At 46.7% G+C, this 25,648-nt stretch overlaps 1 protein-coding gene and 1 long non-coding RNA gene across 5 annotated transcripts in view; one reads left to right on the top strand and one right to left on the bottom strand.

Annotated features, from left to right (window-relative positions):
• The window catches only part of LOC120229700, a 33,390-nt gene extending 12,832 nt beyond the window's left edge, over positions 1-20,558 (top strand). The window contains exons 2-4 of the long non-coding RNA XR_005527813.1: positions 19,156-19,272; positions 19,801-19,920; positions 20,411-20,558. This is a non-coding gene — a long non-coding RNA (uncharacterized LOC120229700). The remainder of the gene's footprint in view (positions 1-19,155; positions 19,273-19,800; positions 19,921-20,410) is intronic.
• Positions 18,568-25,648, bottom strand: part of SLC14A1 (solute carrier family 14 member 1 (Kidd blood group)) — a 37,287-nt gene continuing 30,206 nt past the window's right edge. For all 4 annotated transcript variants that reach the window (XM_039228855.1, XM_039228856.1, XM_039228854.1 and 1 more), the window contains 4 exons: positions 24,976-25,123; positions 24,627-24,761; positions 22,022-22,071; positions 18,568-20,545 (listed from right to left, as the gene is read on the bottom strand). In XM_039228855.1, coding sequence (XP_039084786.1) covers positions 20,369-20,545; positions 22,022-22,071; positions 24,627-24,761; positions 24,976-25,123 — 510 coding nt within the window. In that variant the 3' untranslated portion in view covers positions 18,568-20,368. The remainder of the gene's footprint in view (positions 20,546-22,021; positions 22,072-24,626; positions 24,762-24,975; positions 25,124-25,648) is intronic.

Raw genomic sequence — 25,648 nt, forward strand, 5'->3', positions numbered from 1 at the left:
TCTGTTCCCACCCCTGTAGCGACCCCTGCAACTTCTCCCTGAAACAACCGCATACCTGACTAATCTCTCTACTCATGTCCCTCTGCTGCTGGAAACTTCCGATCACCATCTCTATCCACACACCACAGCAGACTTCTGCTTCTAGTAGAGGGAGACCAACTAATCTGGACCAACCTTCCTTCGGAAAACAATTAAAACAATGTGAAGAAAATATTCCAAAAAAATGTTCCCTAAAACATCAAAATAGGATAGTGAGCGATTAGTAAGCCAAAATCTAGAAGACCGAAATCTGGAGAGGTGAGCTTGGCATTCAGGGCTAGGTTTGCCCAGGGGGCATCTGCTAACCAGTCTTCATGCAATTTCTGCATCTGCCACAATGATGTCACTCTTAGCTACTCTGTCAGCCATGACTCCTTTGTCTACCAAACTCCTACTGCCTTATAGATTGACACACTCCAGATTGGATTTAATATACACCCTTTTTTTAAAATTTATTTTGAGAGAGAGGGAGAGTGTGTGCATGCATGTGAGTGGGGGAGGAGCAGCGAGAGAGGGAGAGAGAGAACTCCAAGCAGGTTCCACGCTGTCAGTACAGAGCCTAATGTGGGGCAGGGACCCACAGACCTTGAGATCATGACCTGAGCTGAAACTAAGAGCCAGACGCTTAACCAGCTAAGCTACCCAGGTGCCCCTACACTCTTTTGTACCATGGCTTATTTGGAGAATAAGTTTGATTTTTCTTAGAATATAGGTTTCTGAAGGACAAGGATCATGTCTTTAATTGTGTCCATCACAGCATCTTGCATAGGGGAGACACTAAGTAATTTTTATAGAAATAGGTAAATTAAAAGCCATTTAGTATCTATGACTCATTTTCTCAGCTATTAAAATGATGAAAAAATATCTGGTCTAACCTAATTTACAAGATTGCTGAGAGGCTCAGAGGGGCTAATAGGTATGAAAGAACTTGGATTATGTGATCCGCTATAGAGAATTACTAACAGTAATAAGCGTCCGTGGTCAAGCAGTCATTGGGTACTTACGACACGAGGACTCAACTATCACTGATGAGAGGCTAACAAGGATCCAAAGTCATTATCTGAGCCCTCAGGTAGTTGACACCAGGATTCAAGTCATCCATTCTGTCACTAATGCAGGGATGTTTACTGAGGACGTGTTATAGGACTGGCATTGTGTCAGGCACTGAATGCACAGAGATAAAAGTTTCTGCCCACATCTAGCTCAGTCTGATGGGACACCAGGTAAAGGTGGCCAGTGATATAACAGAGATATTTATAAAATGCTAAAGGAGCATGGAGGGGAGACTTGAGAAAAGAGGTATTAGGAGGCCTTCCTGGAAGAGGTGACCACAAAAACAAGTTCTGAAGGACAAATAGGAGACAGGTAATGGAAGAAAAAAGCTATTTCGGGAAGAAGGAATAGCAGGTGCAAAGGCACAGAATTTCGAAGAGCGAGTGTCCTGAAAGAAGGTTTTAGCAGTTGTATGCAGAGGAGGAGGCCTGTTGACTTAGGAGCCTGTTGACACTAGTGAGGCCCTTGTATGGCCTCATGCACCGCTCCAAGTATGCACTCTCTTTTCTCCAAGACACTTTCTAGATCATGTCGCCTGGCAGCTCTCACACTCCAGCATGAATCAGAATCTTTCAGAGACCTTATTCAGACGTACTGCTGGGCTCACCCTGAGCTTCCGCTTTAGCGAGTCAGAGGAGAGGGCAGAATTTGCAGTGGGGACAGGTTGCCAGGGGATGCTGCTATTGCTGGTCTGGGGACCCCTTTGAGAACCACTACTCTAGCCCAACCTTTTTTTCTTGCAGTTCAACAAGCTGACACCTAGAGGGGAAGTGCGCCAGCCCGTTAGCCGAGGTCACAGAGCTAAGTAAGGCGAACTAGAATTACAACTGGAGCTGTTTCCCCCTCTCAGCGGAGCCCCTTCCTTCTAGAACCTTCGACAGCCTTTCCTCCCTGCCTCCCTCCGTCCCCCGCAGGAACCTTCCCTCGCAGCGTCCCCCTTTCAGCCACCTGTGCGGCAGAGAAATTGCATGTTCCAATGTACGCTACAACCCGCTTTTCAGGAAGGCAACGTTTTAACCTAACGGAGGGCAAGTTTGATCGCGGGTTTTCAGGCGGGCACCGCAGCGGGAGCGGCGCATCTCTGTCCAGGGAGCCTCGCTGCCCCGTGGCCCCGGCGCTGGGGAGAAGCGCGGTCGCGCCGGCGACAGTCGGGTCCCCCAGGCTGCTGCCGCGCGCAGCGAGGTGCCGCCGCGGAAGCGACTTTCCCCGAGGGGCCTGGGGCGGAGAAGGGGGCAGCGACCTCCGGCAGCCCCGCCCCCTCGGGGGTTCTCAAGCTCGGGGCTCCTCCCCCCACCCCGCTCCCGCACAAGTACCCGCTCCTTCCCAGCAGGGCTCCCTCCGGCTCGGTGAGTTCTTGCAGTCCTGGACCGTGGAACGTGTCTCGTGTCTGGTTCTCTGCAGCGCACCACGGGCTTGCTAACGGCGACGATTACTTACATCGTTAACTAGCGACAGCCATGGGGGGGGGGAGGGGAGGGCTTCCATTCCATTTATTTAGAAAGTATTTACCATGGGTCTGCCATTCACATTGTCCTTTGCCAGACATTGTGGGGCATTCGAACATGGCAGGCACACACTTTCTGCCCTCACAAACCTCCTACTGCCCCGGTGGAGGCGCCTCCAGGCGACAGAAGCTGAACGCATGTTGCCATCTGCAGTGTGAGGGTCAAGAAAGGTCACCGGGACCCCTGGGTGGCTCCCTCTTAAGCGTTGAATCTTGATTTTGGCTCTGGTCACGATCCTCTGGTTAGCAAGACTGAGCCTCAGTGCAGAACGTGGAGCCTGCTTGGAATTCTCTCCCTCCCTCTCTCTCTCTCTCTCTCTGCCCCTCCTGGTGCTCTCTCTCAAAATAAATAAACTTTTAAAAAAAGTCACTTATGTGGTCAGTAGAGGCTTCAGAGAGGAGGTGGGGCTTGAAGTGGACTTTCAAGGGGTGGACAGAAGGAGAGAGGCCTTTCTCGGTTGGGGGAGGGGAGTGACATGAGGAATGGCGTGGCAGAGGGGGTGAGGGGGGAGGCTCCCATAGTGGAGGTGTGAGTTGGCAGGTGAAACTTCCTCTCCTCCGCCAGATACAGTCTTTACATAGACCTTTATACTTCAGGCCACCAGCCACCTTGGTAAGGACAGAGGATGTGTGCCTCACACTTGGGCAAAGACTGAGTAATGGAATTCTGTGAACTCTGGCTTTCCTGACTCCCTCAGAGCCATTGGGAAAATGGTGCAAAGCCGTGGGCAGGTACAGGGGATCCAAACCCAGAAACAGAAAGCTGTCTGGAGTTCTGTGGGCAGCCGCTTAATAGGACAGTGACATTTATCTTCCAGGGTGATTTTTTTTTTTTTAATTAAGAAGGCCTGGTTAGATATGGTTAATGGCTTATTTGAACCCAGTTGGGCAGGGCTGAGGGAAGTCTCAATTTCAATGGGTTCTTGGTTAATAATCAGAACAGGGTTGGAAGGGAAGGATGGATTGTGGTGAGCAGAGGGGAAGAGAGAAGGATTCCCAGTGGAGGTCTGATGTTTATGACAGGCTCTGAAAGAAATGTACCTATACTAATATTTTTTAAAAATAATTTTAATGCTTATTTTTGAGAGAGAGAGAGAGAGACAGAGTGCAGGCAGGGGAGGGGCAGAGAGAGAGGGAGACACAGAATCTGAGGCAGACTCCAGGCTCTGAGCAGTCAGCACAGAGCCCAAGGTGGGGCTCAAACTCAGGGACCGCAAGATCATGACCTGGGCCAAAGTTGGATGCTTAACCGACTGAGCCACCCAGGTGCCCCTGATGTTTTATTGGTCCAAATGATGAAGAAAATGATGAAGAAAACAAAGTTACAAATGTAACTTAAATTAAATCTCCACTGACATGACCTGAGACATGCAGAGTGTGACATTTCTAAAGGAAACGGAATGTCAAGTAATTTTTAGCAAGTATTCATGAGAAGCTGGGGGAGGGGGTGGGCGTCTTCCCACACCTGGTGTAAAGTTGATGGTCTTTGTCTGGTTCGTGTAGGAGGCTCTGGGCGTAAGATGGAGAAGAAATATCAGGAGGGCAGCTAAATGCTCAGGCTTTCTCCTCCCAAGCCTCCCCCAGAGATACTGTTTTAGTTGATCTCTTTCAAGTCATCATCTTGGAGTTTCTCTGGGGTTTCCAGATTCTTCCTTTAAAACAGGAACACATCTGAACACATGTTAGAGGAAAGGATGGTGGGAGGGCTGGGAAGGGAGTAAAGGGTTGGGAGCAGAAGCATTCTGAGGTTTGGGGCATCTTGGGGGCGGAGGACCTCGGGGGGATCTTCAGGAACACCTGGGTGTGGCAGAGGACCTTGAGGAGCCCTGGATGTCAGGACAGGGCACAGTGGGGAGTTGGGAGGGCATTGAATACAAACTTGCCTAATGTGCCATGATAGTAATACCAAAAGAGAGTGAAATGCCATCTCTGAGAAGGAGGCTGTTGGAGACCAGTGAGGGTGTCCCGGCTTGCCATTTCTCCAAAACTTGGTGGCTTAAGTCAACATCCATTTTATTTATCTAATGATTTTGTGGATTAGAAATGAGAGAGAGGCTTTGCCAGGTGATTCTTCTGAATAGAGTCTATGAAGATCACTTGATGGTCCTCTGCTAACATTTTAAGAGGAAGAAAGGGAAAAAGAAAACACTAATAAATATTTCTGAGCACCTACGGCTCATGGAGTTGAGAGCCCAGACTCTGGCCTGACCTTGGTGCCGTCACTTCCTACCTACCTGACCTCACAAGAAGCACTTAGCCTGGCAGCATCAGTCTTCACATCTGTCGAATGGGAAAACTTCCTCGTGGGGCTATTACGGGGTTCAAATGGGATTACATATGCGAGTCTTCATTAAATCTATGTTGGCGCGGCTGTTGTTTTCACTTCCCTGGGAACCACATCTTGCTCCATGTGTGGGCCACAGAGATGCGGTACCTGCGGTCCATACTCTAAAGATGCTTAGTGAGGCAAACCCTCCATATGCCACAGCTGGAGAGTACAACCACGCACCGCAGCTGTGAACCCGCTGGCTTAATCCAGGGGCTTAGCTGAGGGGAGATACTGCGGTCCTGGAGGGCTTCGTGAGCCATTCCAGGCTGTGGGGGAAACAAGGCAGATGGGGGAAAGCGAAAGGGATGGAGACGGGGGATCAAGTGAGCTTCTTGTGTAGCAGTCGGGTTAGCTGAGCCTGGAAGGTGAGTGGGACAGACTAGAAATTCTGAAATTCCATCCTAAGCCCTTCGTCCTGTTTGCCAGTTGTTTTTCATAGTTTTCTTTGGAAATATTCTAAACAGGAGCTGGCTGGAGTCCAAACTGGCAGCCGCCAGCAAGACATTTCATTGACGTCTCACGTTTCATCTTGGAAGTTCATGTGATTCTTGTGTTCTGCTTAACAATGTCTCTGTGTTTATTTTTAATATAAGAATCATCTTTTGTATTAAAATTATTAAAAGTATTTTTATATTACTCTATAGTATTATTTTTATGTTAAAATCATTAAAAGTATTTTAAATTACTTTATCACTGAGTAAAAGAGAAGGACCTGGTATGTTCTTCTCCAGGCTCCCTTCCCCCCAGGCACATTGCCTCACACTCCTGTGGGGTTGCAGGCTCTGGTGTGTGACGGGGCCATGCAGGGCTCGAGATGGTGCAGGAGAGGCCCCAGGAGCCTGTGATGAGGGCTCCCTGAAAGTGGTGAGCACAGACACCTCAACTACTGCAGACGCAAGTTCAAATCCAGACGTCACTTACTGGCTGTGTGACCTGGCCAAGGTGTAACCTTTTTTAGACCTTGGTATGATGGGGTGGCAGTGGGTATAAAGGGAGGGAAGGAACGGCCCTGTCTCCTCTTCCAAACCTTACTACCCATTCCCCTGGGACTTCCAACATTCATGCGGTCTAAGTTCCAGTTTCCATGTCTGCAGAATGGGAAAACTTCCTCATGAGGTTATTATACGGTTCAAATGAGATCACATCTGAGTATGCAATAAAATTGAAGTCACTTAAATGACCCCAAGTGCTCCCATATTTAAAATAATCTCCCTCCCATCTCCCTCCCAGGTGGCTGTTCTTTTTTTCTTTTTAACTCTTTAAAGGTTAGCAAAGTTTTCCTAACTTGCTGTCTGAACTTCCTACCTCCCATTCTCTCCTAAATCCAAGATTCCTTGGATTTTGCTCCCCCCACACCAAGCTCTGTCTCCCAAGGTCATCAGGGACCTCCCAACTGTGGGGTCTCACAGGCAATCTCTTGGAAGAGCAGCCACCACTAGTGCTACCTTCCAAATCTGTCCTTATGGGGCACCCGGGTGGCTCAGTCGGTTGAGCATCAGACTTAATTTTGGCTCAGGTCATGATCCCAGGGTCATGGGATCAAGCCCAGCATCAGGCTCCACATTGAGAGTAGAACCGGCTTGAAATTCTCTCTCTGTCCTTCTGCCCCCCCCCCCACCCCTGTTCTCTAAAGGAAAAAAAGAAAAAGAAAACAAGAAAGAAATCTGTCCTTCCTCTGGGTTCTGTGGCACCCACCGTCCTGGCTTCCTTCCTGTCCCTCTGGCTACTCCTTCACAGCCTTTCTCATGCCCTTCTTCTTCTGTTGCAGCTTGACAGTGGATTTTCTCTAGGGTCCTGTGTTCATCTTCTCACTCCTTATGCTCTCCTGAGTCATTTCATTAACTCATGGTGTGACTTATCATCGGCAGCCCAAGGCACTTTCTAAGCCCCAGACCACTGTGGTCAGCTGCCTCTCCGGAGCCTCTACTCGGATTCCCCTGCTCCAACTTGCTTTTCTTCTGTGTTTCAGTTCACAGAGGTGACTGTCACCACCACTCGACTGTCCAAGATGGTTGTCCTTGACTATGCCCTTGGTCTTATCCCCCACATGAAGTAAATCACGAAGTTCTAATTCCATTTCCCAAGGTGCTTTAAAATCTCTTCTCTCCCTTCTAGTGCCATTCTGTCCATAACGTCTTACTTGGATTACTCCAAAAAGTATTGTAAAAGGCTAAGGTTTGAGAGAGTTTAGCTCAAATGTTTAGAAATGGTTGATTTGTTGTTGGGACTTTTAGGTGAAGAAGATAATTACATTTTCTTTTTTTTTTTTTATGTTTATTTTTGAGAGAAATTGAGAGAGAGCATGCAAACTGGGGAGGGGCAGAGAGAGAGGGGGACAGAGGATCTCAAGTGGGTTTCACACTGACAGCAAAGAGCCCAATGCAGGGCTTGAACTTAACAACTGTGAGAATATGAACTGAGCTAAAGTCAGATACTTAACCAACTGAGCCACTCACCTGCCCTGATAATTATACTTTCTATACTAGCTTAAGCAGAAAAAGTAAGTTCAGAGAATAAATAAAGAAGACACACAGGAATCAAGGAATTTATGGGCACCTCAGGGACCAGACTCAGACACTTGGGCCTTCCAGAACACACACACACTCTCCTCTTTGCCTCTTTCTCTCCTACTTCATCTGGTCTTTCTTTTTCTTTTTTTTAATGTTTTATTTATTTCTAGGAGAGAGAGAGAAACAGCGTGAGCAGAGGAGGGTCAGAGAGAGAGGGAGTGACAGACTCTGAAACAGGCTCCAGGCTGTGAGCTGGCAGTCAGCACAGAGCCCGACGCGGGGCTTGAACCCATGAACTGGTAGATCATGACCTAAGCGAAAGTTGGACGCTTAACCAACTAAGCCACCCAGGCGCCCCATTCATCTGGTCTTTCTGCACAGAGGGGAACATGGCTACTGACAGCCTTGTACTCATATTCTACCCTTGGACTCACATTTTCTTGTGTCACCGAGAAAGGACTTCTACCAGCTCCAGCCAGAAGAATTGAAATTGGCAGCTGTTGTCATTGTCATATGACCTTCCTGAATCAATCACTGTGGTGAAGTGCAGTGATTGTTCTAACCTGGCTCATGGGCCTCCCTCGGCAGTCAGAGGTTCAAGGTCTGTGACCGGAAGTGTCAGGGGTGGGAGGTGGGTGCAGACTGAACAAAGACAACAGTTACTTTGTTGCCCAGCGCACACACCCTCTTCTTCCCATATAACATTAAAAAATGTTCCTACTTAAGATAATACCACATTGCTCATACCTCCCCCTGGGAGACAACCAGAAGTCTATTGAATACCCTTCCCCCTCAAGGCTGGATGTGCTCTGTATGACCCCGTGAAAAGATAAATGTGCCACCCTCAACACACCCTATAGATAATCTTTTTGGGGGAGGGACAGAATAACAATAAAAGCTTCCATTTAAAAAGGGGGAAAGGGAACAGGAGATGACAGCCACTGGCCCAGAGGATGCATGTCCTGTTGGTCAGGAACAATGAGTAAGCAGGCAGACATGTTTGCTGACTCACTACCCCAGTTGAGCCAACGGGTGAGTACTCCGTTGGCCACTGGCTTTCCCGTGCTCTGCTTGCTGGAGCCTCCATCTGGGGTTCACCTTTGCCACACCTGAGGTGCACTGGACCAGATTTTGTTGCTGGGGCTGGGCCTTGAGGCCCACTCCCTCCTGGCATGGGCTTTGGGGCCTGGGTTTACCTTGGGGTTGATAGAATTGTGAGCTCCTGAGTATCCAGCCTAGAGTATCTCTGTCAATAAAGTTTAAGAAAACTCTCCTTGATCACATCTGGGGGAGCTTTATTGACTGTTGAGTCATGATCTTTGAATCTGGACCCAGCCTTGCAGTTCTGCCACTTAGCCCACCCCCACCCCCAGTGTAATGGTTGAGATCCAAGGAGCAGAGTTGATTTGCTTCCTGTCAGCCTCCCCCCCCCCTCCCCCCGCAACATTTACGAGGCTGGAGCAAGAGCACAAAAAGAGGGCTTTGGGATTTGGTTGACCCCACCTCAGTCCTGTCCTGTACAACAGGGTCTCCTGCCTGCACATGGACAACTCAGGGGACATGGCTGAGCTCCGGTCACCTCCATTCTATCAGCTGTCTCTTAGTAGCACTGTGGGCCCAGAGGTGTGTGACATGAAAGCACAGGGTCCTCTTGGAAAAGTGACTCAGGGAGGGGGCCCTCATGGACCTAGGAAGCAGGCTCTGGCCATTTGGGCAAGATATTCTATGATCGTGGGTGCTTGAAGCAATGTCTAGAAGGGGGTCCCAGGCTCCTGGTGTCCCATGGGCTTTTCATCCTGTAGGGAAGGGCATGGCCAGAAGGAAGTCAGATTAGGACATTTTAAAGCATGGAGGGTCAGGACAGGGCCCTCACTGCCCAGCCTGAAAGCATGTCCTTCTGTCTCCAGGCTGCTCCCCAGTAAGTGACACTTAATCGTGGCCAGGAATTGCTAATCTCTTTTGGAAAGGAGTGAATTTATAATAGAATGTGTTTGGAAAGGGCCTGGGGATAAGACTCCCTCCTCTCCTCCCCCCCATTCTCCCAGGTTGCTGCTTTCTAGTCAGGACACTAATTTTAGTGTAGGGACAGAACTCAGCTGAGAACAGGACCTCCGGGCTGGTCCTACACCTAAGACTTCTGAGGAGGTGTGGTGAGTCAGGTTATGAGACAGTGACAAGAAATTGGCAACTGCTGCCGAAAGTGTCAGAACCTCTCTCCCTGCATCCTGCCTCCGAGTCTCCCTCTGGTCCCCCCATAAGCAGAAGCTGACTGGCCAAGGAGAAACTGCAAGGCAGTAGCTGAATAACTTGCACAGGCTGAGCACAACATTATTCAACCACCAGGCATGTGCTGCATTTGCTGAAGGCAGGAGGAGTCGACATGCTCGCGCATCCTGCGTTAACACGAGCCAGGAACATAGCCAAAGCCCTCCCACAGCCTGGTGTTTTCTGCCATAACTTTCCCAAAGCGTTAGTCGTGGGGATGTAGAGTTTGGGTCATAATATCAGTTAGTAGTTTAACCCCATGTAGCAAGGACTATCAGATTCCCAACCTGGGATGGGGGGAGGACAGGGGTGTCCTCCCTTGGCTCCCCATGCTGTCTTGGCTCAGCCCTTTCCATCAGCTGCGTGTGTCACTTGAATATTCCATTATCAGGGGTGTGTGTGTGTGTGTTTTTTGTTGTTGTTGTTTTTACGTTTTTATTTTTGAGAGAGAGAAAGAAACAGAGCATAAGCAGGAGAGGGACAGAGAGAGAGAGGGAGACACAGAATCTGAAGCAGGCTCCAGGCTCTGAGCTGTCAGCACAGAGCCCAATGTGGGGCTTGAACCCATCAACCGTGAGATCATGACTTCAGCTGAAGTCAGAGGCTCAACCAACTGAGCCACATAGGTGCCCCAGGTTGTTGGTAACAACAACTGAAACTGATTCTAACTCGTCTAAGTACCAGTTTATTGGAAAGACATGGGGCTAGTTAACCATATGAAACTTAATAGTGACCTGGCCTTTGGTGGGGTGAGGGGGCTAGTGCTCGAGTGCTCGGGGAAGAAGCTAAGACGGCATGGAGATTGCTTGGCCTTTCTCCACAGCTGGGTCAGACCCAGCTCCAATTTCCTTCTACCCTGGATGTTCGCTCAGATGTCAAATTCCTACAGGGTGGAATCTGATTAGCCCAGTTTGGGTCAGGTGGTTGTCCTTTGGGCCAATCCCTCTGACCAGGGGATTGGAGTCCTATGATTGGCCAAGTCGGAGCCCCTTGACACCCAGGTACCTGAGTGAAGGCTGTTGAGGTTGGCTGCCCCAAGAGAACCTGGTGAATGCGAAGGAGCAGATCCCTTAAGGGAAGGGAGGTGCTGTTACCAAAAGAAGGTAGGAAGTATGTTGGGAAGATAAAAGCAACAAATGGCCATTAGGGCAGGCAAACTGGGATTTTAAGATTCTGGGAAAAGGAAGTAACCCTATTCTAAATAACATGGAGGAGGGAAGCGCACAGCCTGCCCGGCGGCACAGGCACGCACCTGACCCGGCTCCTTGGTCCTTGCCGGCTGCCTTCTCTGTTCACTTCCATGTGCTTAGCACGGAATGTGTTTTAATCATGCGTTGTCCTCGGCTTCCTCTTGTATACTCCTCTTCCTCTCCCTGCCCTCCCCACCTCCCTTTCCTTTCCTTTGCGTGACAGCTCCCCTAGAGCCAGGTGACTGCCTTCCTTGGATTCGTCCACCAAAATTAGTCTTTCTAGAATCCCTTTCCTATCCGATTTGTTCTTGCTGACTATTAGGTGGGAAGAATCCCGATAAACTACACTAGGTTTTTAATGTCTGAGATCTTAATGACTTGCAGCTGTCACAACATAATGCTCGTTTACTGAGAATTGGAGGGAGAAATTTTAGATTGCATGGGCGCCTGCTGGCAAGCCATCCTAGGGCCGTGGTACCTCTGAGATCACGCAGGTGTTGCCCTGATCTGGTCCAGGTGTGACTGCGCCGATTCTGATGCCAAGTGCATGCATTCCCTTCATGTACCTAACACTGAGTCCTGCGTCGGTAGATCCCACCTTGTAGCCTGGAAAGAAATACTGCTTTACATTAAATTACAAGGGGTATTAAGCACACAAAGTCTGTCTGCACGGATCATTTGGCCAAATATACACGGGGGTGACATTCAGAAACTTTAGCTGCTCTGGCAAGGGTACTGACCAATCAGATCCAGGATGCTGAGGAAGGGGGCTCCCCATGCCTGGGGCTGTGACAGGCAGTGAGGGGCAGGGCTGCGGGTGACAGGACACTTTCCATGAGGAATGTGAAGGTCTGAGGCAGGACAAGCGGTGCACGCGTGGACATTGTAGGAGGCCCCCAGAAGAAAGAAAGAGAAGCAAAGCTGTCCTCACACAATGAGTGGAGGGATGTGGGGCAGGGCCTGGGGACTAACAATGTTATCCTTCTTTTGGCTTGTTTGTGTCTATGAAAAATCTGACTAGTCATTTCTTTTTTTTTTTTTTAATATTTTATTTATTTTTTTACAAATAGTTTATTGTCATGACTAGTCATTTCTAAGTCTTCCCTATGGGTGAAAAGAACTAATCACATGGCAGGCCATGAGGGTGGCTAAGATGAACTCTGCACTGTGGCCTTGGCAGTGAGACAGGTGGGAGTAAGGTGGGAGATGGTGGCTGCAAAGGACTGACTCAACATAGGTAAGCTTTGGTCATTTAAAGTTAATAGATTCTCTGCCACAGGCACTTCCTTCTGGCACTGACCACCTTCTTTGTACACTGGCCTATGAATTTCAGAGCCCACCAAGACATGGCTCCTTACTGTGAGCATCATTTCTTTGGATGCTAGCAGTGGTTCTAGAAAGGGTGGTAGTCAGGAGACCCAGGAGGAACTCAAAAGAGCTTCCAAAGCTGAGTCCCGATGACCCAGGGAGAAAATGTGTCAGAACAACACAGAGTCACACCTCCTCCAGGAAGGCATCCAGCTTCTGTTGGTCTCTGGGATTTCTGAACTTGCAGTTGCTTTTATGTAGGTGAGCACATTAGAATCATCTGGAGAGCCTTTAAAGATTCAGGATGGGATGGGACAATTTTGTTTTTTCAAGGATCTTTATAATTTTGATAAATGCACTTGGTTGACAAACATCGCGGAACATTTATAAGAGTGCTTGGGAATCGAACTTGCAGAATGGAGCCATTGGAAGAAATCTAACTCTCAAACTGACTTTGTTTGGATAGCACAGTGTTTAAAAATATCTGAGGGGCTCCTGGGTGACTCAGTCAGTTAAACATCTGACTCTTGATCTTAGTTCAGGTCTTGATCTCAGGGTCCTGAGTTCAAGCCTGGGTTGGGCTCTGCCCTGGGTGTGAAGCCTACTTAAAAAAAATCTGAAATGGGAATGCTTTGGTGGGGGTGGTATGGGGCATGCAATCCTCAATTATCCACAGTCCCCACTGTTCCCTATTGCTTCATAACCAGATGTTTCACTTTGTTTCACCGCTTGTGACTCATGTGTTCTTCACATGGACACACTGGGGGGCAGCCCGCTTATCCCAGTGGTGCTGCCCCAGTTCTGAGTGTTTCTGAGGCTGCTTTTCAGGTTCTGCCTTCAGGATAACTTTATTCCACACACAAGAAAGTCAGTCTTCTCCCTCTGGAGCCATGCTAGGATTTTTTTTTTTTTAATTATATCCTTGGGGCCCCTGGGTGGCTCAATCAACTGAGCATCTGGCTCTTGATTTTGGTTCAGGTCATGATCTCCCGGTTTGTGAGTTTGAGCCCTGTGTTGGGCTCTGTGCTGGCAGCGTGGAGCCTACTTGGAATTCTTTCTCCCTTTCTCTGAGCCCCTCCCCTGCTCTCTCTCTCTCTCTCTCTTTCTCTCTCTTCCCCTATCCCTCCCTCCCTCTCTCCTTCCCTCTACCCCCCTCTCTCTCTCTCTCTCTCAAAAATAAACATTTAAAAAAAATAACATCCTCAATGTGCAGAAAGTCTTCCTGCAAAGATGTAAAATTTTACCTGAAATTGACAACCCAGAATTCGCAAACTCTCTCTCCACATGTAATAAAGGAAAGGCTTCTTACCCATTCATTCAGGGAATAATGGTTCTCTAGAAGTTTGAGTTCCAACAGCTCTGTGCCATCTGAGTTGCCATGGAGACCTTGTAGCCCGTTAAGAGCCCAGGAGTGGGGCTTGTCTAACCGAGCACTGTCCCATAGACAGATAATATGAGCCACAAATCCAAGTCATCTACATGATTTAAAATTTTCTTGTAACCACATTACAAATTTTTTAAAGGTGAAATTAATAATACCTTTTATTTAACCCAATGTATACAAAGTATTGTCATCTCAATATTTAATAAATATACAAAATGATTGAGATATTTTACTTTTTTTTGATCTTCTATGTTTGAAATCCAATATATACTTTTGAACACACCTCAGTTTAGGCTGGCCTTATTTCAAGTGCTGCGTGTGGCTACTCACTCCCGCCAATACCCTCTGGTTGTGAGGCCAACATGGGGTCTCAGAACGTAGAAAGGCCTCCTTGTTGGATTAGCCATGCCTATGACCTGCCTGTATGTGCTCTTGTTGCCCCAAGATGTGCTTGCTCTGGGGTCACTGACTCATGCCTGAGTTGCCATTGTTTCTCGTGGTTGGAGAGACTTAACTCTAGCCAGATTTCCTGACACTGTGCCAACTTTCCCCTGTGCTTCGTTTCTTCCCCTTCAAGTCCTTGCATGTCACTGACTGTGATATAATTCAAAGCTTCTAAGGGCTAGGATCCAATGGACCCAACCCAAACAGGAAACTGGCTTTCTCATTGTTTATTTGGAGCCATAAAGCAGAAAATGTCAGACACTTGTTTTCAATGCTTCATTGAGCTGGAACTGAGTTGAAACTCAACTATTTCCAGTGGGGCCTTTTGATATGGAATGATTTAGAGACTTCAACTGTTAGATCGAGAGGGCTAATTAAAACATGAATTGACCCTAAACTTTCCTTGCTCTGATCGTTATCACTATCTGCCTCACCTTTTGCTTAGAATCTTGTTAGTCAGAGGCTGCAAGATTCTTGTTAGTCAGAAGCTGGGGTATCCTGAAATACTCTGGGGACATTCCAGCAGGTATTCCACAAAGTGTCTCTGTGTAAAAGGTCTTGGTTTAGGTCTCTGTCCCAACCCCCTTTGTAAGTCCCACAATAGTCTTGTCTGTCACCACATAGCTCTCTTCAGTGTGGTGTGGGCACAAAGGTACTGTATACTGTACGGTACTGTATACTATGTACAGCCGTGGCAGACATGTTTGTCTGCTCACCCAGTAGTCATTCCTCCTGCTCTCCCTGCAATATAGCAGAGCTCACCTGCTACAGTAGGGACTGACCATGCCAGGTGCATGCTTTCCCAGACTCCTTTGCAGCCAGGAATGACAATATGACCCTTTTATGCCAAAAAGACACAAGCGAAAGTATTTTGGGAGAGCTTCTGGGGAAGATTTTCCTCCCTGATAAAGAGACAGAGACATGAAAGAATGCAACTCTTGCAACTCTGGTTGCCTTCTACTTCCTGATGTGGTTGTGATGTTTGTAACAAGGCAGCTGTTTTGTGACCTTAAGGCAACAAGCCTGGGGATGAAAATGAAGTCTTCTGAGGATACTGAGAATGAGGAGGAGGATAGAAAGAGACTGCATCTTGATGACATCATTGAGCAGCTGCACCAAACTTTGAACAGAACTTTTGAACTTCTACTTTTAGGAACGAAACTACTGTTGTTTAAAGTACTTTTAGACAGGTATTCTATTACTTGCTGCCAAAAGTTTGCTAAGTGGTATGGATGCCTGGCATTTAATGATATAGTCTTGTCTTCTGTTTCTTAGAAGGAAGAAGTCACTGAAATACTCTCCCTTCAATTTTGTTGCCCAGCTGCCTCTTAGTCGTCCTCATCACCATGCTCCTCTCTTTCCTCATTTCCTTGTCACTTCACCTCATAAAGTTCTTGTGAGGGCAGAAGCTGTGACTGTCTGGTTCACTATGGAAGCCCAGTTCCATTATGTAATAGTCATTCAACAAATATTTGCCAATGAATGAGACAATGGGGGCTATCAAGAAGGTAAAATCCCTAGAATTTGGCTATTGCCTAGAGGTGAGGGAATGAAGCTAAGGATGATCACTGCTTCTGGATAGTATGTTTGGCAAGAGGGTGCTGCCTTTCCCCATAAGTCAGCACAGGGTGGAGAGCAGTCATTGAAGAAGATGAGTTTTGCCCTGAATGTGTTGAAATGGATACTTTTGAGACAGTTCCCATAGACAGTTGAACACGGTGTCTGGACTGAAGCTCTAGAAAGATGGGATTGAACAGGAAGATACATAGCATGAGAGAAGAAGTGATTCTTGTGTGCTGCCATCTCATCCTGTGGCACTGCCATCTACTTTCCTATGCAAGTGAGACTTCTGGAAGCCTTCTTTGACACCTCCCTCTCCCTCACTTTCCACATGAATCCATCACCATGATTCTACTTCTTATCTCTCAACCCTATAAACTTCTCTCCACCCCCTGCTACCAGAGTCTAAGCCAAACCACCTCTTTCCCACACCACTGTAGTGGCCTACTTGGTTTCCCAAGTCCACTCTAAGCCCTTTCACTCACTGTAGTCCAGCCATGTAAGTCTTCTCTTATTTATTTATTTATTTATTTACTTACTTACTTACTTACTTACTTACAGACAGCATGAGCAGGGCAAGGGGAGATAGAAGGAGAGAGAGAATCCCAAGCAGTTTCCATGCTGCTAGTGCAGAGCCAGATGTGGGGCTCAAGCTCACGAAACTATGAGATCATGACCTGAGCCAAAACTAAGTTGGATGCTTAAGTGATGAAGCCACCCAGGTGCCTCTTCTCTCCTTGAAAGCACCAATCTCACTGTCTCAAGGCCTTTATCCATGAGCTTCCATCTGATTCCTCCATCTTCCACCTTCCTCCACCTGCCCATTTCTGGTCAATTCTAGGTCTTGGCCTAACGCTCACATCCTCAGGAAAGCCTTTCCTTCCTACCCCTCACCCCACCTTTGTAGCCTCAGAAATTTAAGTTTGTTGGAACACCATGGGATGATTTGGCTTTTGGTGACATGTATGAGCAAAAACCCACAACCCAACCAACCAAACAACAAAAAACAACTTAAAAAACCCTATTATCAAAATTAAATTATTAATTAAAATGAGAAATGTAACTATGAAGGGTCAGAAATTCACGAGTATGGACAAGGGCATTGTTTCCCCTAGAATGCAAATCTATACAGGAAGCAAAGTAGCTTGTGAGTATGGGCTCACACAAGGGGCATTAACTGCCTAGTCTAAATGATTACATTTGCTAAGCCATGATTCCCCAGTATGCCTATTTCTACCACAGGGGTCTCCCTAGACACCTGTTCCTAGGCCACCCCTTCCAGTGCTGAAGACCCCCTGCCTGTGTCTGCCTTCAGCTCCTAAGTGTCAGTGGTTGACCTGGTCCCCATCAGATGTAAGGTTGCTTTAGCTGTGTTAACACCTATCTGGTTAACACTTAGTAAGGTTAAGGTCAGACCTGGGAGCAGTCATTTAGACGATATCACATATGTCTGCTTTGATCTACTACATGTGTTTTATAGTTCTATTTTAAGACCTGTGAAAATAGACTATTATAGGACTTAAATTTACTTCTTTAAAAGTCTGTTATTTACTATATTTGTTGAAATTCTTTCAGGATCTATATTGCTGATTGTTTTAGCAAATGACACTTTGTAGCCTTGAAATTAGAAGCCTTCTAATGTTGGGGGGAGGTGTGTCAAAGCATTTTTAAGAAGGAGATTTTAGGGATGATTAGGAGATTTCTATGCAGTGTGGAGCCTGTTTTGGATTCCCACTGTTTCCCATGTGCATTCTCTCTCTGCCTCTCAATATAAAACTGAAAAAAAAAAAAAAGGTTTACTCTTTAGAAGGAGGTTGTTAGATAAAAGGAAGGCTGAAAACATTCATATGCATAAAACATTTTGCTATATTTAACAACCTCAAAAATAATCCTGCAAGGTTGTCTGTAAGAGACCCCCTTGGAAATTCCTGATCTCAAACTTAACCTCCTATCTCAATATATTCCATGCTAATCACATGTTATAGGTAACTGTATGGCATTTGGAGTCTTTAGCTGAAAAGCCTTAAAACCTTCTGTTTTCTACCAAAGACCAAAGGGGGCATTTAATGACCAGATCACTCTTGCAAATTTATTTTCTTCAAATAATAGGTAGAAGAGGTTTTGTTTTGATAGAAGGCATTCCAATGGGGCTAATCTGCTGTGGCCTTCTTTTATTTCTTGTTTGGGCTGCCTTTGAAAGTTGGAGTGAATTTCCATTCTTATGTTTTCTTTCAAACACGCTAACTTATGTGGATGAAGGGAGGTGGGAGACAGGTCTCTGACGGAAGGATTCAGAGACAAGCACTGCTTAACCTTCAGGGGCATTGTTCTGAGAAGGCTCCTCACAGAATGCTGCCCCCTGATGGGTGCTCAGGCTCAGTCCTGGTGGGGTACCCAGCGCCTGGACAGGATGCCTGGAGCTGCCTGGTGGGCTTTCATCTCAAAGTCTTAGGGGCATGTCCTGAACATCCATGACTGTCCTTAGGAATCCAGTCTCACTCCTGAGTTGGGGGAACAATGTGTAGTTGAAAGGCGACCCACAGGGATGGGTCCATATGTCTGAGTTGAATGGGTTTGCTCAGCTACACATCTGGTGCTATTACCAAGAAGAAGAAAGAATCAGGAGACTAGCACATCAAAACATAAGCAGATATAAGCAGTAAACACTTATGCATGTGATTGTTTTTTAAATATAATTGTCAGTGCTCGCTTTGGCAACACATATACTAAATATGATGATCAAATTGGTTTCCATACAACACCCAGTGCTCATCCCAACAAGTGCCCTCCTCCATGCCCATCACCTCCCTTCCCCTCACCCCTGCCCACCCTCAGTTTGTTCTCAGTATTTAAAAGCCTTTTATAGTTTGCCTCCCTCCACCTTTTCTCCCCCTTCCCCTCTCTCATGGTCTTCTGTTAAACATACACACACGATAGCTATAAAATGTATATATGACTTTTAAACAAAGTTTGCACAAAACTGAGCTGTGAGTATAATTTTATTCATATTCTTACTTAGAAATTTTTAAACAATAGGAAAAGAATACAAGTGATCCCTAAGGAAACTAATAAAATACTTCATTTCAGGATAACACTTAGTAATAAAAATAGCTTGAAAAAATTAATACCATTTAAATTAGGCAATGTACAAGGCTTTAGAGTGTTCCTGTTTACATGCCTGTGTGAGTACACCAGAAGGTATATGGGTAGCACTCCAGAGGTCCTTGTGAAGATGGGCCTGGAGGCATGTCAGAGGCTCTGGATCACTCAACCACAGCCTAGGCTCTTCTCTCCTGGTTCTCTTTGGTTCTGCTTTCTTTTTTGTGTCCTCCTCTTCCCCTCCCCCACCAAGTCTTTTTTCACAAATTCTCTAACAAGGGAGATTTCCGTTCACATGGTGAAAATTTAGTTTTTCCACTTGACTCTAGACAGTTGCAACTTTAGGGTTTCAAAAGGCTTTGGTCACAGGATTGTTAAATTGGAACAATGTTTTCCTGAGAAAAGGAAGAAGGGGACTTCTCCCTGAAGTATTTGTAGGTTGACTTCCCTTCTTTTCTTTTTTCCTGCAGCAACCTACATATTTTGCACTGAACCCTGCAAACCCAAAGGGGGAAATACCCTTAGGATTCCATGGTTTCTCTTTTCGAATCCTCCAAAACATGGAATCGGTACAGATTCATCAGAAGGTAGGGAGTGGTACTTTCCATGGCATCCTCAGTATGTTCAGTTATTGGATGTTTACAGGACTGATAACTTTAAAATTAAAGAAAAACAGGAGAACACTTTACCTGTATGTCTTTTCAGGTTTCTGAGAATATTGTGAATGCGCAGAAAATGATGACTTTTTTCATGAAAAAAAATTTCCTTTAAAAAAAATTCAGCACTTCCAAGCAGAAACAAGCTGACCTTAATTTTTAGGGTTTAAAACACATAAAACATCCCAAGTGGATTGGAACCCTTGGATGCTGATAACTTGGTTCTTCACGTTTCTGGCATTTACAAAATCAACACACGGATTAAAGTGAAAATAGCTATGTCGAATATTTCATAAAAAATGTAACTTTTCTTTAATATCTAGGAACTAGTTAAGCCAGAAAAAACAAATATATAAGAAAAAGATGATAAACTTTATCTAAAAAATTCTTTGCCATGTCTAAGAAAAATAACATTCGAGAATAGTTTTGACTGATAAAATCCCTTTCTCTCTCCTACAGCTGTGTCATCCTGGAAGAACCAACCATCTTTCGTAAGAGAATGCCACCCACATAGGGCAGGCTACAGGCCATTCTGCTGAGGGGCTGGGGCATGAGCTGTGAGCAGCACCACTGTCACGGGTAACTTGTATCGATTCTTATCTGAGAATTCTGGGTCGACTTTGATGTTGTGACCATGAATTGCATTCACTGACGGCTTAGTTATAGAGCTTAATTTTTAATACTGTTAACATCACGTAGCTTAACCAAACACCAAGAATATTGATAAATGTCAATCATTAGCTCTGGGCTCACGTCTTCATTCTGTTGGAGCATCTGACCTTATGACTATATTGGTCTTAGCACCAATGCCTCACCAGGGCACACCATCTGGACGCGTCTCTCACACATTTGGGGATGTTCCTGGAGTCTAAAAGAAAGCTACAAAATGAGCCTAAGAGTAGATCGCCAATGGGTTAGTACGAAAGTCATTACCAGTGAAAAACAGCAGGTTGCCGAGACCCTGGGAGTCACCTGGGGCAGTCAGTCAGCTACCCCTTCTGACCATGGCTGTGGGTGGGGGATGCTCTCACAAAGGGCTTTCAACCATCCTTTTTTTCTTGGCCTGTAGGTAGAAGATGCGGTTTTCTTCAGGATAGGTGACTTTACTGAGGGGCATCCTGTAGATGTTGGCATTTTTCGTGGTCACCAAGAGGAACAGTAGCGTGGCCAAACAGAAGGGCCAGGTACAAGCTGGCAATCCCGCCTGAAGAGGAAGAGACAAGCCACATGCTCCTCTGAGATTCTGTCACAAAGCACCACCCTTCATCCTATTCTCATTCTGCCCAGGGGGATGCATCCCCGGAGCACTGACCCAGGCTCCGCTAATGCCTGAGATGGAGTCCAAGATCCCGGGACATTTAGCAGGTGAAATGCCACCATCTGCATCTTAGGTGGTCAGTTCATGTCCACTTTGTCCATCTTTCCCTTCCTCTTTTACAGTCAGGCTTCCTATGCCACAGGGCACCCAGAGATGTCACTTAGCAAGCCACCAGTGGCTCCTGACCCTCATCACACCCACAGGGCACTCTTTGATGAGTTCAGCCTGTGGTGCCATCTCCCTTCCTGATTTCCACCCACACTAGTGTTGGACTCTACTGCCTTTCCTTCCTTTTGTTCCCGTTCCCAAATGGATTCTAAGCTCCTTGAGGGGAGGTCCTTCCTCTGGGCTGTTCTTGGCAACTCATGCAGTTCTGAAAGAGAAGGTCAAGGGCAGGACAGTGCCCAAAAGGAATAAGAAAGAGTGGCAGGAGGCACTAAATGGGAGATGATTTTGGCTATTAGATAGTTCAGCTGGGAGGGGGGGAGGGGCACCTAGGTGGCTCAGTTGGTTAAGTGACCGGCTCAGGTCATGAGCTCATGAGTTTGGGCCCTGTGTCAGGCTCCATGTTGACAGCTCATTGGATTCCGTGTTTCCCTCTTTCTCTGCCCTTCCCCCACTCATACTCAGTCTCTCCCTCTCTCAAAAATAAATATCAAAAAAAGAAATTAAATACTTCAGCTAGGATGTGGGTCTGAATAAGTCTTACTGATGACTGATGGAGATTTAAAAAAGGACAAGGTGTTGGGTGCTGGGGTGGCTCAGTTAAGCATCCAAGTCTTGATTTCAGCTCAGGTCATGATTTCAGGGTCATGGGATTGAGCCCCGAGGTGAGATTCCCTCTCCCTCTCTCTCTGCCCCTCCCCTGCTCTCCTCTCAAGTGCACTCTCTCTAAAATAAAATTTTATAAAAGATAAAGGTATGAAAAACTAATGGTGTGACTGAAAGCAAAAACAAAACTATCTGGGTTGTTAGCCAATATTCCTTTTTCTCTCTTTCCTGATTTCTCAACCAGGACATGGTCTTGGCTTTCTGTTCAAGTAGAAGATATTCTAAGGTCAATTCCCTGATGCTCAGAGTTAGACTATGAAGTTGATAAATATGTTATACAACCTAAGTTTCACTTCTTTAGATTAGCAATCTAATATTTTTAGCAAACCCAGTGACTGCAGTTTGGACTATAATTCACGGTGATGGTACGAGGTGAGTGGGGACAGGCAGGTCCAGGAGATGAGAAAGTAGTGGCGATCCCAGCCATGGATCCTGCATGGGACACCCCCCAGGGGGCCCTCAGGAGGGTTTCCATATCAACAAAAACTGATCAACTATGCTGACGATAATGCAAGATTAAAACAGACTCACCACAGCCATCATGTGCGACAGGCTGACTCCAAGGTAGGCAGTGAATAGGGCTACAAACAAAGGGGAACAATATTTAGTAGTTGCACTTTGCATTACAGGAAAGACTGCCTTCTGGTATAAACATCCATGTTTTCCCAGCCAGCTGAGTACCCTTGTTATAAGTATGAGCTTAGAGTTGGCAGCTCTACCACTTAGGAGCTTGGTGGCCTCCATTCTAAGCATTCACTTCCTCACCTGCACAATAGAGGGAATAGGGTTGGTGTGAACATGAAAGCAGGTAGTACTCGTGGTTAGCACGCAGGACGAAGTACTCAATAGGGGCACCTGTGTTGGCTCAGGTCATGATCTCACAGTCCATGGATTTGAGCTCTGCATCAGGCTCTTGTGACAGCTCAGAGCCTGGAGCCTGCTTCAGATTCTATTTTGCCCTCTCTCTGCCCCTCCCCTGCTTGCGCTCTCTCTCTCTCTCAAAAATAAAAAAATATTTTAAAAGTACTCAATAAAGGTAGCTTTTCTGTGGTTCCTATTTTGTTCCTGTTATTGCTGAACCTTAAGGAAAAGGCTTTCTATGGCAAATAAACTTTCCTGTTACTTTATCTGAGTGTGGTTGAACTAAAATGAAAAGTATGACTGCTTCTTGAGATAGCGTGGTTTCTGTACAATCACAGGATTTTCATATTGGTTAGAATTCACAGAAAAAATTGGTATAAAAAAAGACAGTAACTCAGAAATCAGTAGAAACAGGACACAAATGTGCGATTTCTCCCCATAACATTTTCCCAAGTACCATTAAAGTTGGCATACAGGCCAATGAACTAACATGCTGTGTTTTTATTTACTCTGAGTGAGCACGAATCTTAAAGTAGGTAGTTGGAGTATATGTGTGACCTTCAAGTAAAACAAAACAAAGATCTCAAGTAGCTAATCATCAGTTGAAGAGGGGGCTCAAGATGGCTCAGGGAAGCCCTCTGATTTCACCAAGGCAGGCTGCAGAACGACCTCCATAAACTGGCCACACAGCCACCTGGGCCCCACCACTCACTGTTAGGTCACCCACCCACCATCTACTGCTCGAAAGCAGTGAGTAATCACACAGCCACCGTGGGGGTGCGGCAGGAAATGGGGGAGGGACTCCGTCGCTCATTTCTTTACCACACACTTCCATCCTTTTATCAATCTTTGGTCTTTTTATCCAGGTATTTTTGTTCAAGAGTGTGCCTACTTCTTGCAACATCTGAACCGTCTCCTGCTAGTGGGAAAGGCATGTCTCGGAAAGACAAGCTTCAAACCCCAGCTCTGCCATTTTATTGTACAACAAATCCCTGAACTTTGGAATCTGGTTTTATCATCTGTAAAAGGACAATTTAAAGATGCTCCTTTATGGGGAGGAGATGAGTCTCACATGCAATCCTGTATTTCCTCAAACAGCAGCTGTCAAACCCGTCCCAGTCCCTGGGGGACTGAGATACTGCTCGGAGCATTGTGTGTGTACGCAGTCCACCATTGTAACAGGGCTGTAGATACCTCGGATTGATTAATCTGGCGATAAACTGACTCTAGACACATATTTTAGAAATAATTTCTGCACACTCCACCCCTCCCCGGCGTCACCCAAAGATATCCCCAGTATCCCTACACTCTAACACATTATCTTAAACACGTTTACTTTGTACTGAATTAGGGACGCCAGAGGCTCTGGGTGAGTGTGCCTCTACTTTACAAAGGCCTGAGAAAGCCATTAACTTTTCAGATCTAAATCACCTGGGTGTGTTTTTACCTACAGGCCTGAATGCTGCCACCAGGAGCAGAGAAGTGTAGGGAGTGTAATTCCAGAGGTTGTTACCAAATGTGGATTCCGGGCTTGAATTTACCCTAATTGACTAGACGCCCTTCAGAGCATCGCTTCACCTCTCTGGCTTCAGAGCCCTAATAGTAAAATGAGAAGGAGGAGTAGGGGATCTCCAGAACCCCGTCTAGCTCTGACAGGAGGAGTCTGGCTGGAATACGGGGGTCACAACGGATGAACACAGTCGGTCTGAAATACAGTCCCCGGAGCACCAGCATCAGTGCCACATGGCCCTCGTTAGAGACACCAACTCCTCCCCCACCTCTAACAAGGAGTCAGGGACTAGGGAAGGGGGCAGCCATCTGTGTTTTAACAAGCCCTCCAGGTGATTCTGACGCTCCCTGAAATGTGGGAACAGCTGGATTCGTGTGATTCTCAAAGGGCCACATGTAGTCCCGCCTGACTCACCAGGAGATATGGCTCTGTGTTTAGCTTGACTCATTTTATTATCGTTTCATGGGTCAAATGACTGGTATGAAGGATATAGGACGAGTTAAGTTTCTATCCCCCAACATATACATAAGGCAAAATGGTTAACATGGCTCTAAAGGCTCCCCTGTCCTCACAATAACCAATGAGGAGGGCCCAGGAGGGCTTAATCCTCCTGGAGAGAGGAAGCCACGTGTCCTGCTCACACACGTAGAGAGCCAGGGGCCCAAACTGGAACCCGCACCCCAGTTTCTCATATAGTTCTTTTTTACTGTTTGGGCTGATCCCACAGCAATGAGCAACCCTCCCTCCGATGCAGAGTATACTCACCGCAGGCAAGAGCCAGAAGGTGGGTTTGCCAGGTGAGTGCCATGAACATTCCTCCAATTGCAATGCAGGACAGAGAGCTGTTGAAACCCCAGAGTCCAAGGTAGATGTTCTCAAACGGTGCTGAAAGACTGAGTCCTGTTAAGTAAGACAGACAGGGTCACAGCAGTGGACAAAAGGCAGCAAGCATGCTCTGGAAGAAGGTCGGGCAGGGGGCGGGGGGGGAAGCCCCAAGAACTCCCTCGGTGCCCTGGAAGCAGAGCCCTTGAGAAAGGTCTGGAGCATGCAAGAGGCCTGAGGAGGTGCGTGTAGGGGAGGAGGTGCTCGATATCTAGTTGTGTCATAGGCTTACCTGCCGCTATCCCCAGCAGTGACCCAATGGCAGCGTGCAGGCACATGAGCGGGGAGGACAGCAGAATGGCACCCAGGAAAATGCCCCCCGACCATGGGTTATCACAGCCGTAGATCTGACTGACACCCACGGGCAGGGATTTCAACAGCTGCAAAGCCATGTAGAAAAGGAGGTCATTAACACAGCTGAATAGATACCCACAAATACACACAATGCAACAGTAGAGTGATCCTGCCTTGTCTTCTGAGATCAGTGTTACTAATTTTTTTATTTTTTAAATTAAATTAAAAATTTTTTCTTAGAGAGAGTGCATGCGAGTGGAGGAGAGGGGCAGAGGGAGGGAGAGAGAATCTGAAGCAGGCTCCACACTCAGCATGGGGCCTCACATGGGCTCCAACCAAACCCATGACCTGGGATCATGACCTGAGCCAAAATCAAGAGGCGGATGCTCAACTGACTGGGCCGCCCAGGCGCCACATCTCTACCCCCACTCCACCTCCACTTAAAAAGAATTCTCCCTCTTTACAGAAAAACCTCACACTTCTGTTTTATCCTGAAAGATGAACCAGGTATGGGCATCTGAGAGCACCTCCTTAGAACCCCCCTTCACTCAGGGGCTCTGCTGATGCACTGACTCGGTGGCTTTGGCTGCTGCTAAGCTCCCAGGTGGTAC

This window comes from Hyaena hyaena, unplaced genomic scaffold (assembly GCF_003009895.1).
Source record: "Hyaena hyaena isolate Hyena2069 unplaced genomic scaffold, ASM300989v1 scaffold_33, whole genome shotgun sequence".
Taxonomy (NCBI): domain Eukaryota; kingdom Metazoa; phylum Chordata; class Mammalia; order Carnivora; family Hyaenidae; genus Hyaena; species Hyaena hyaena.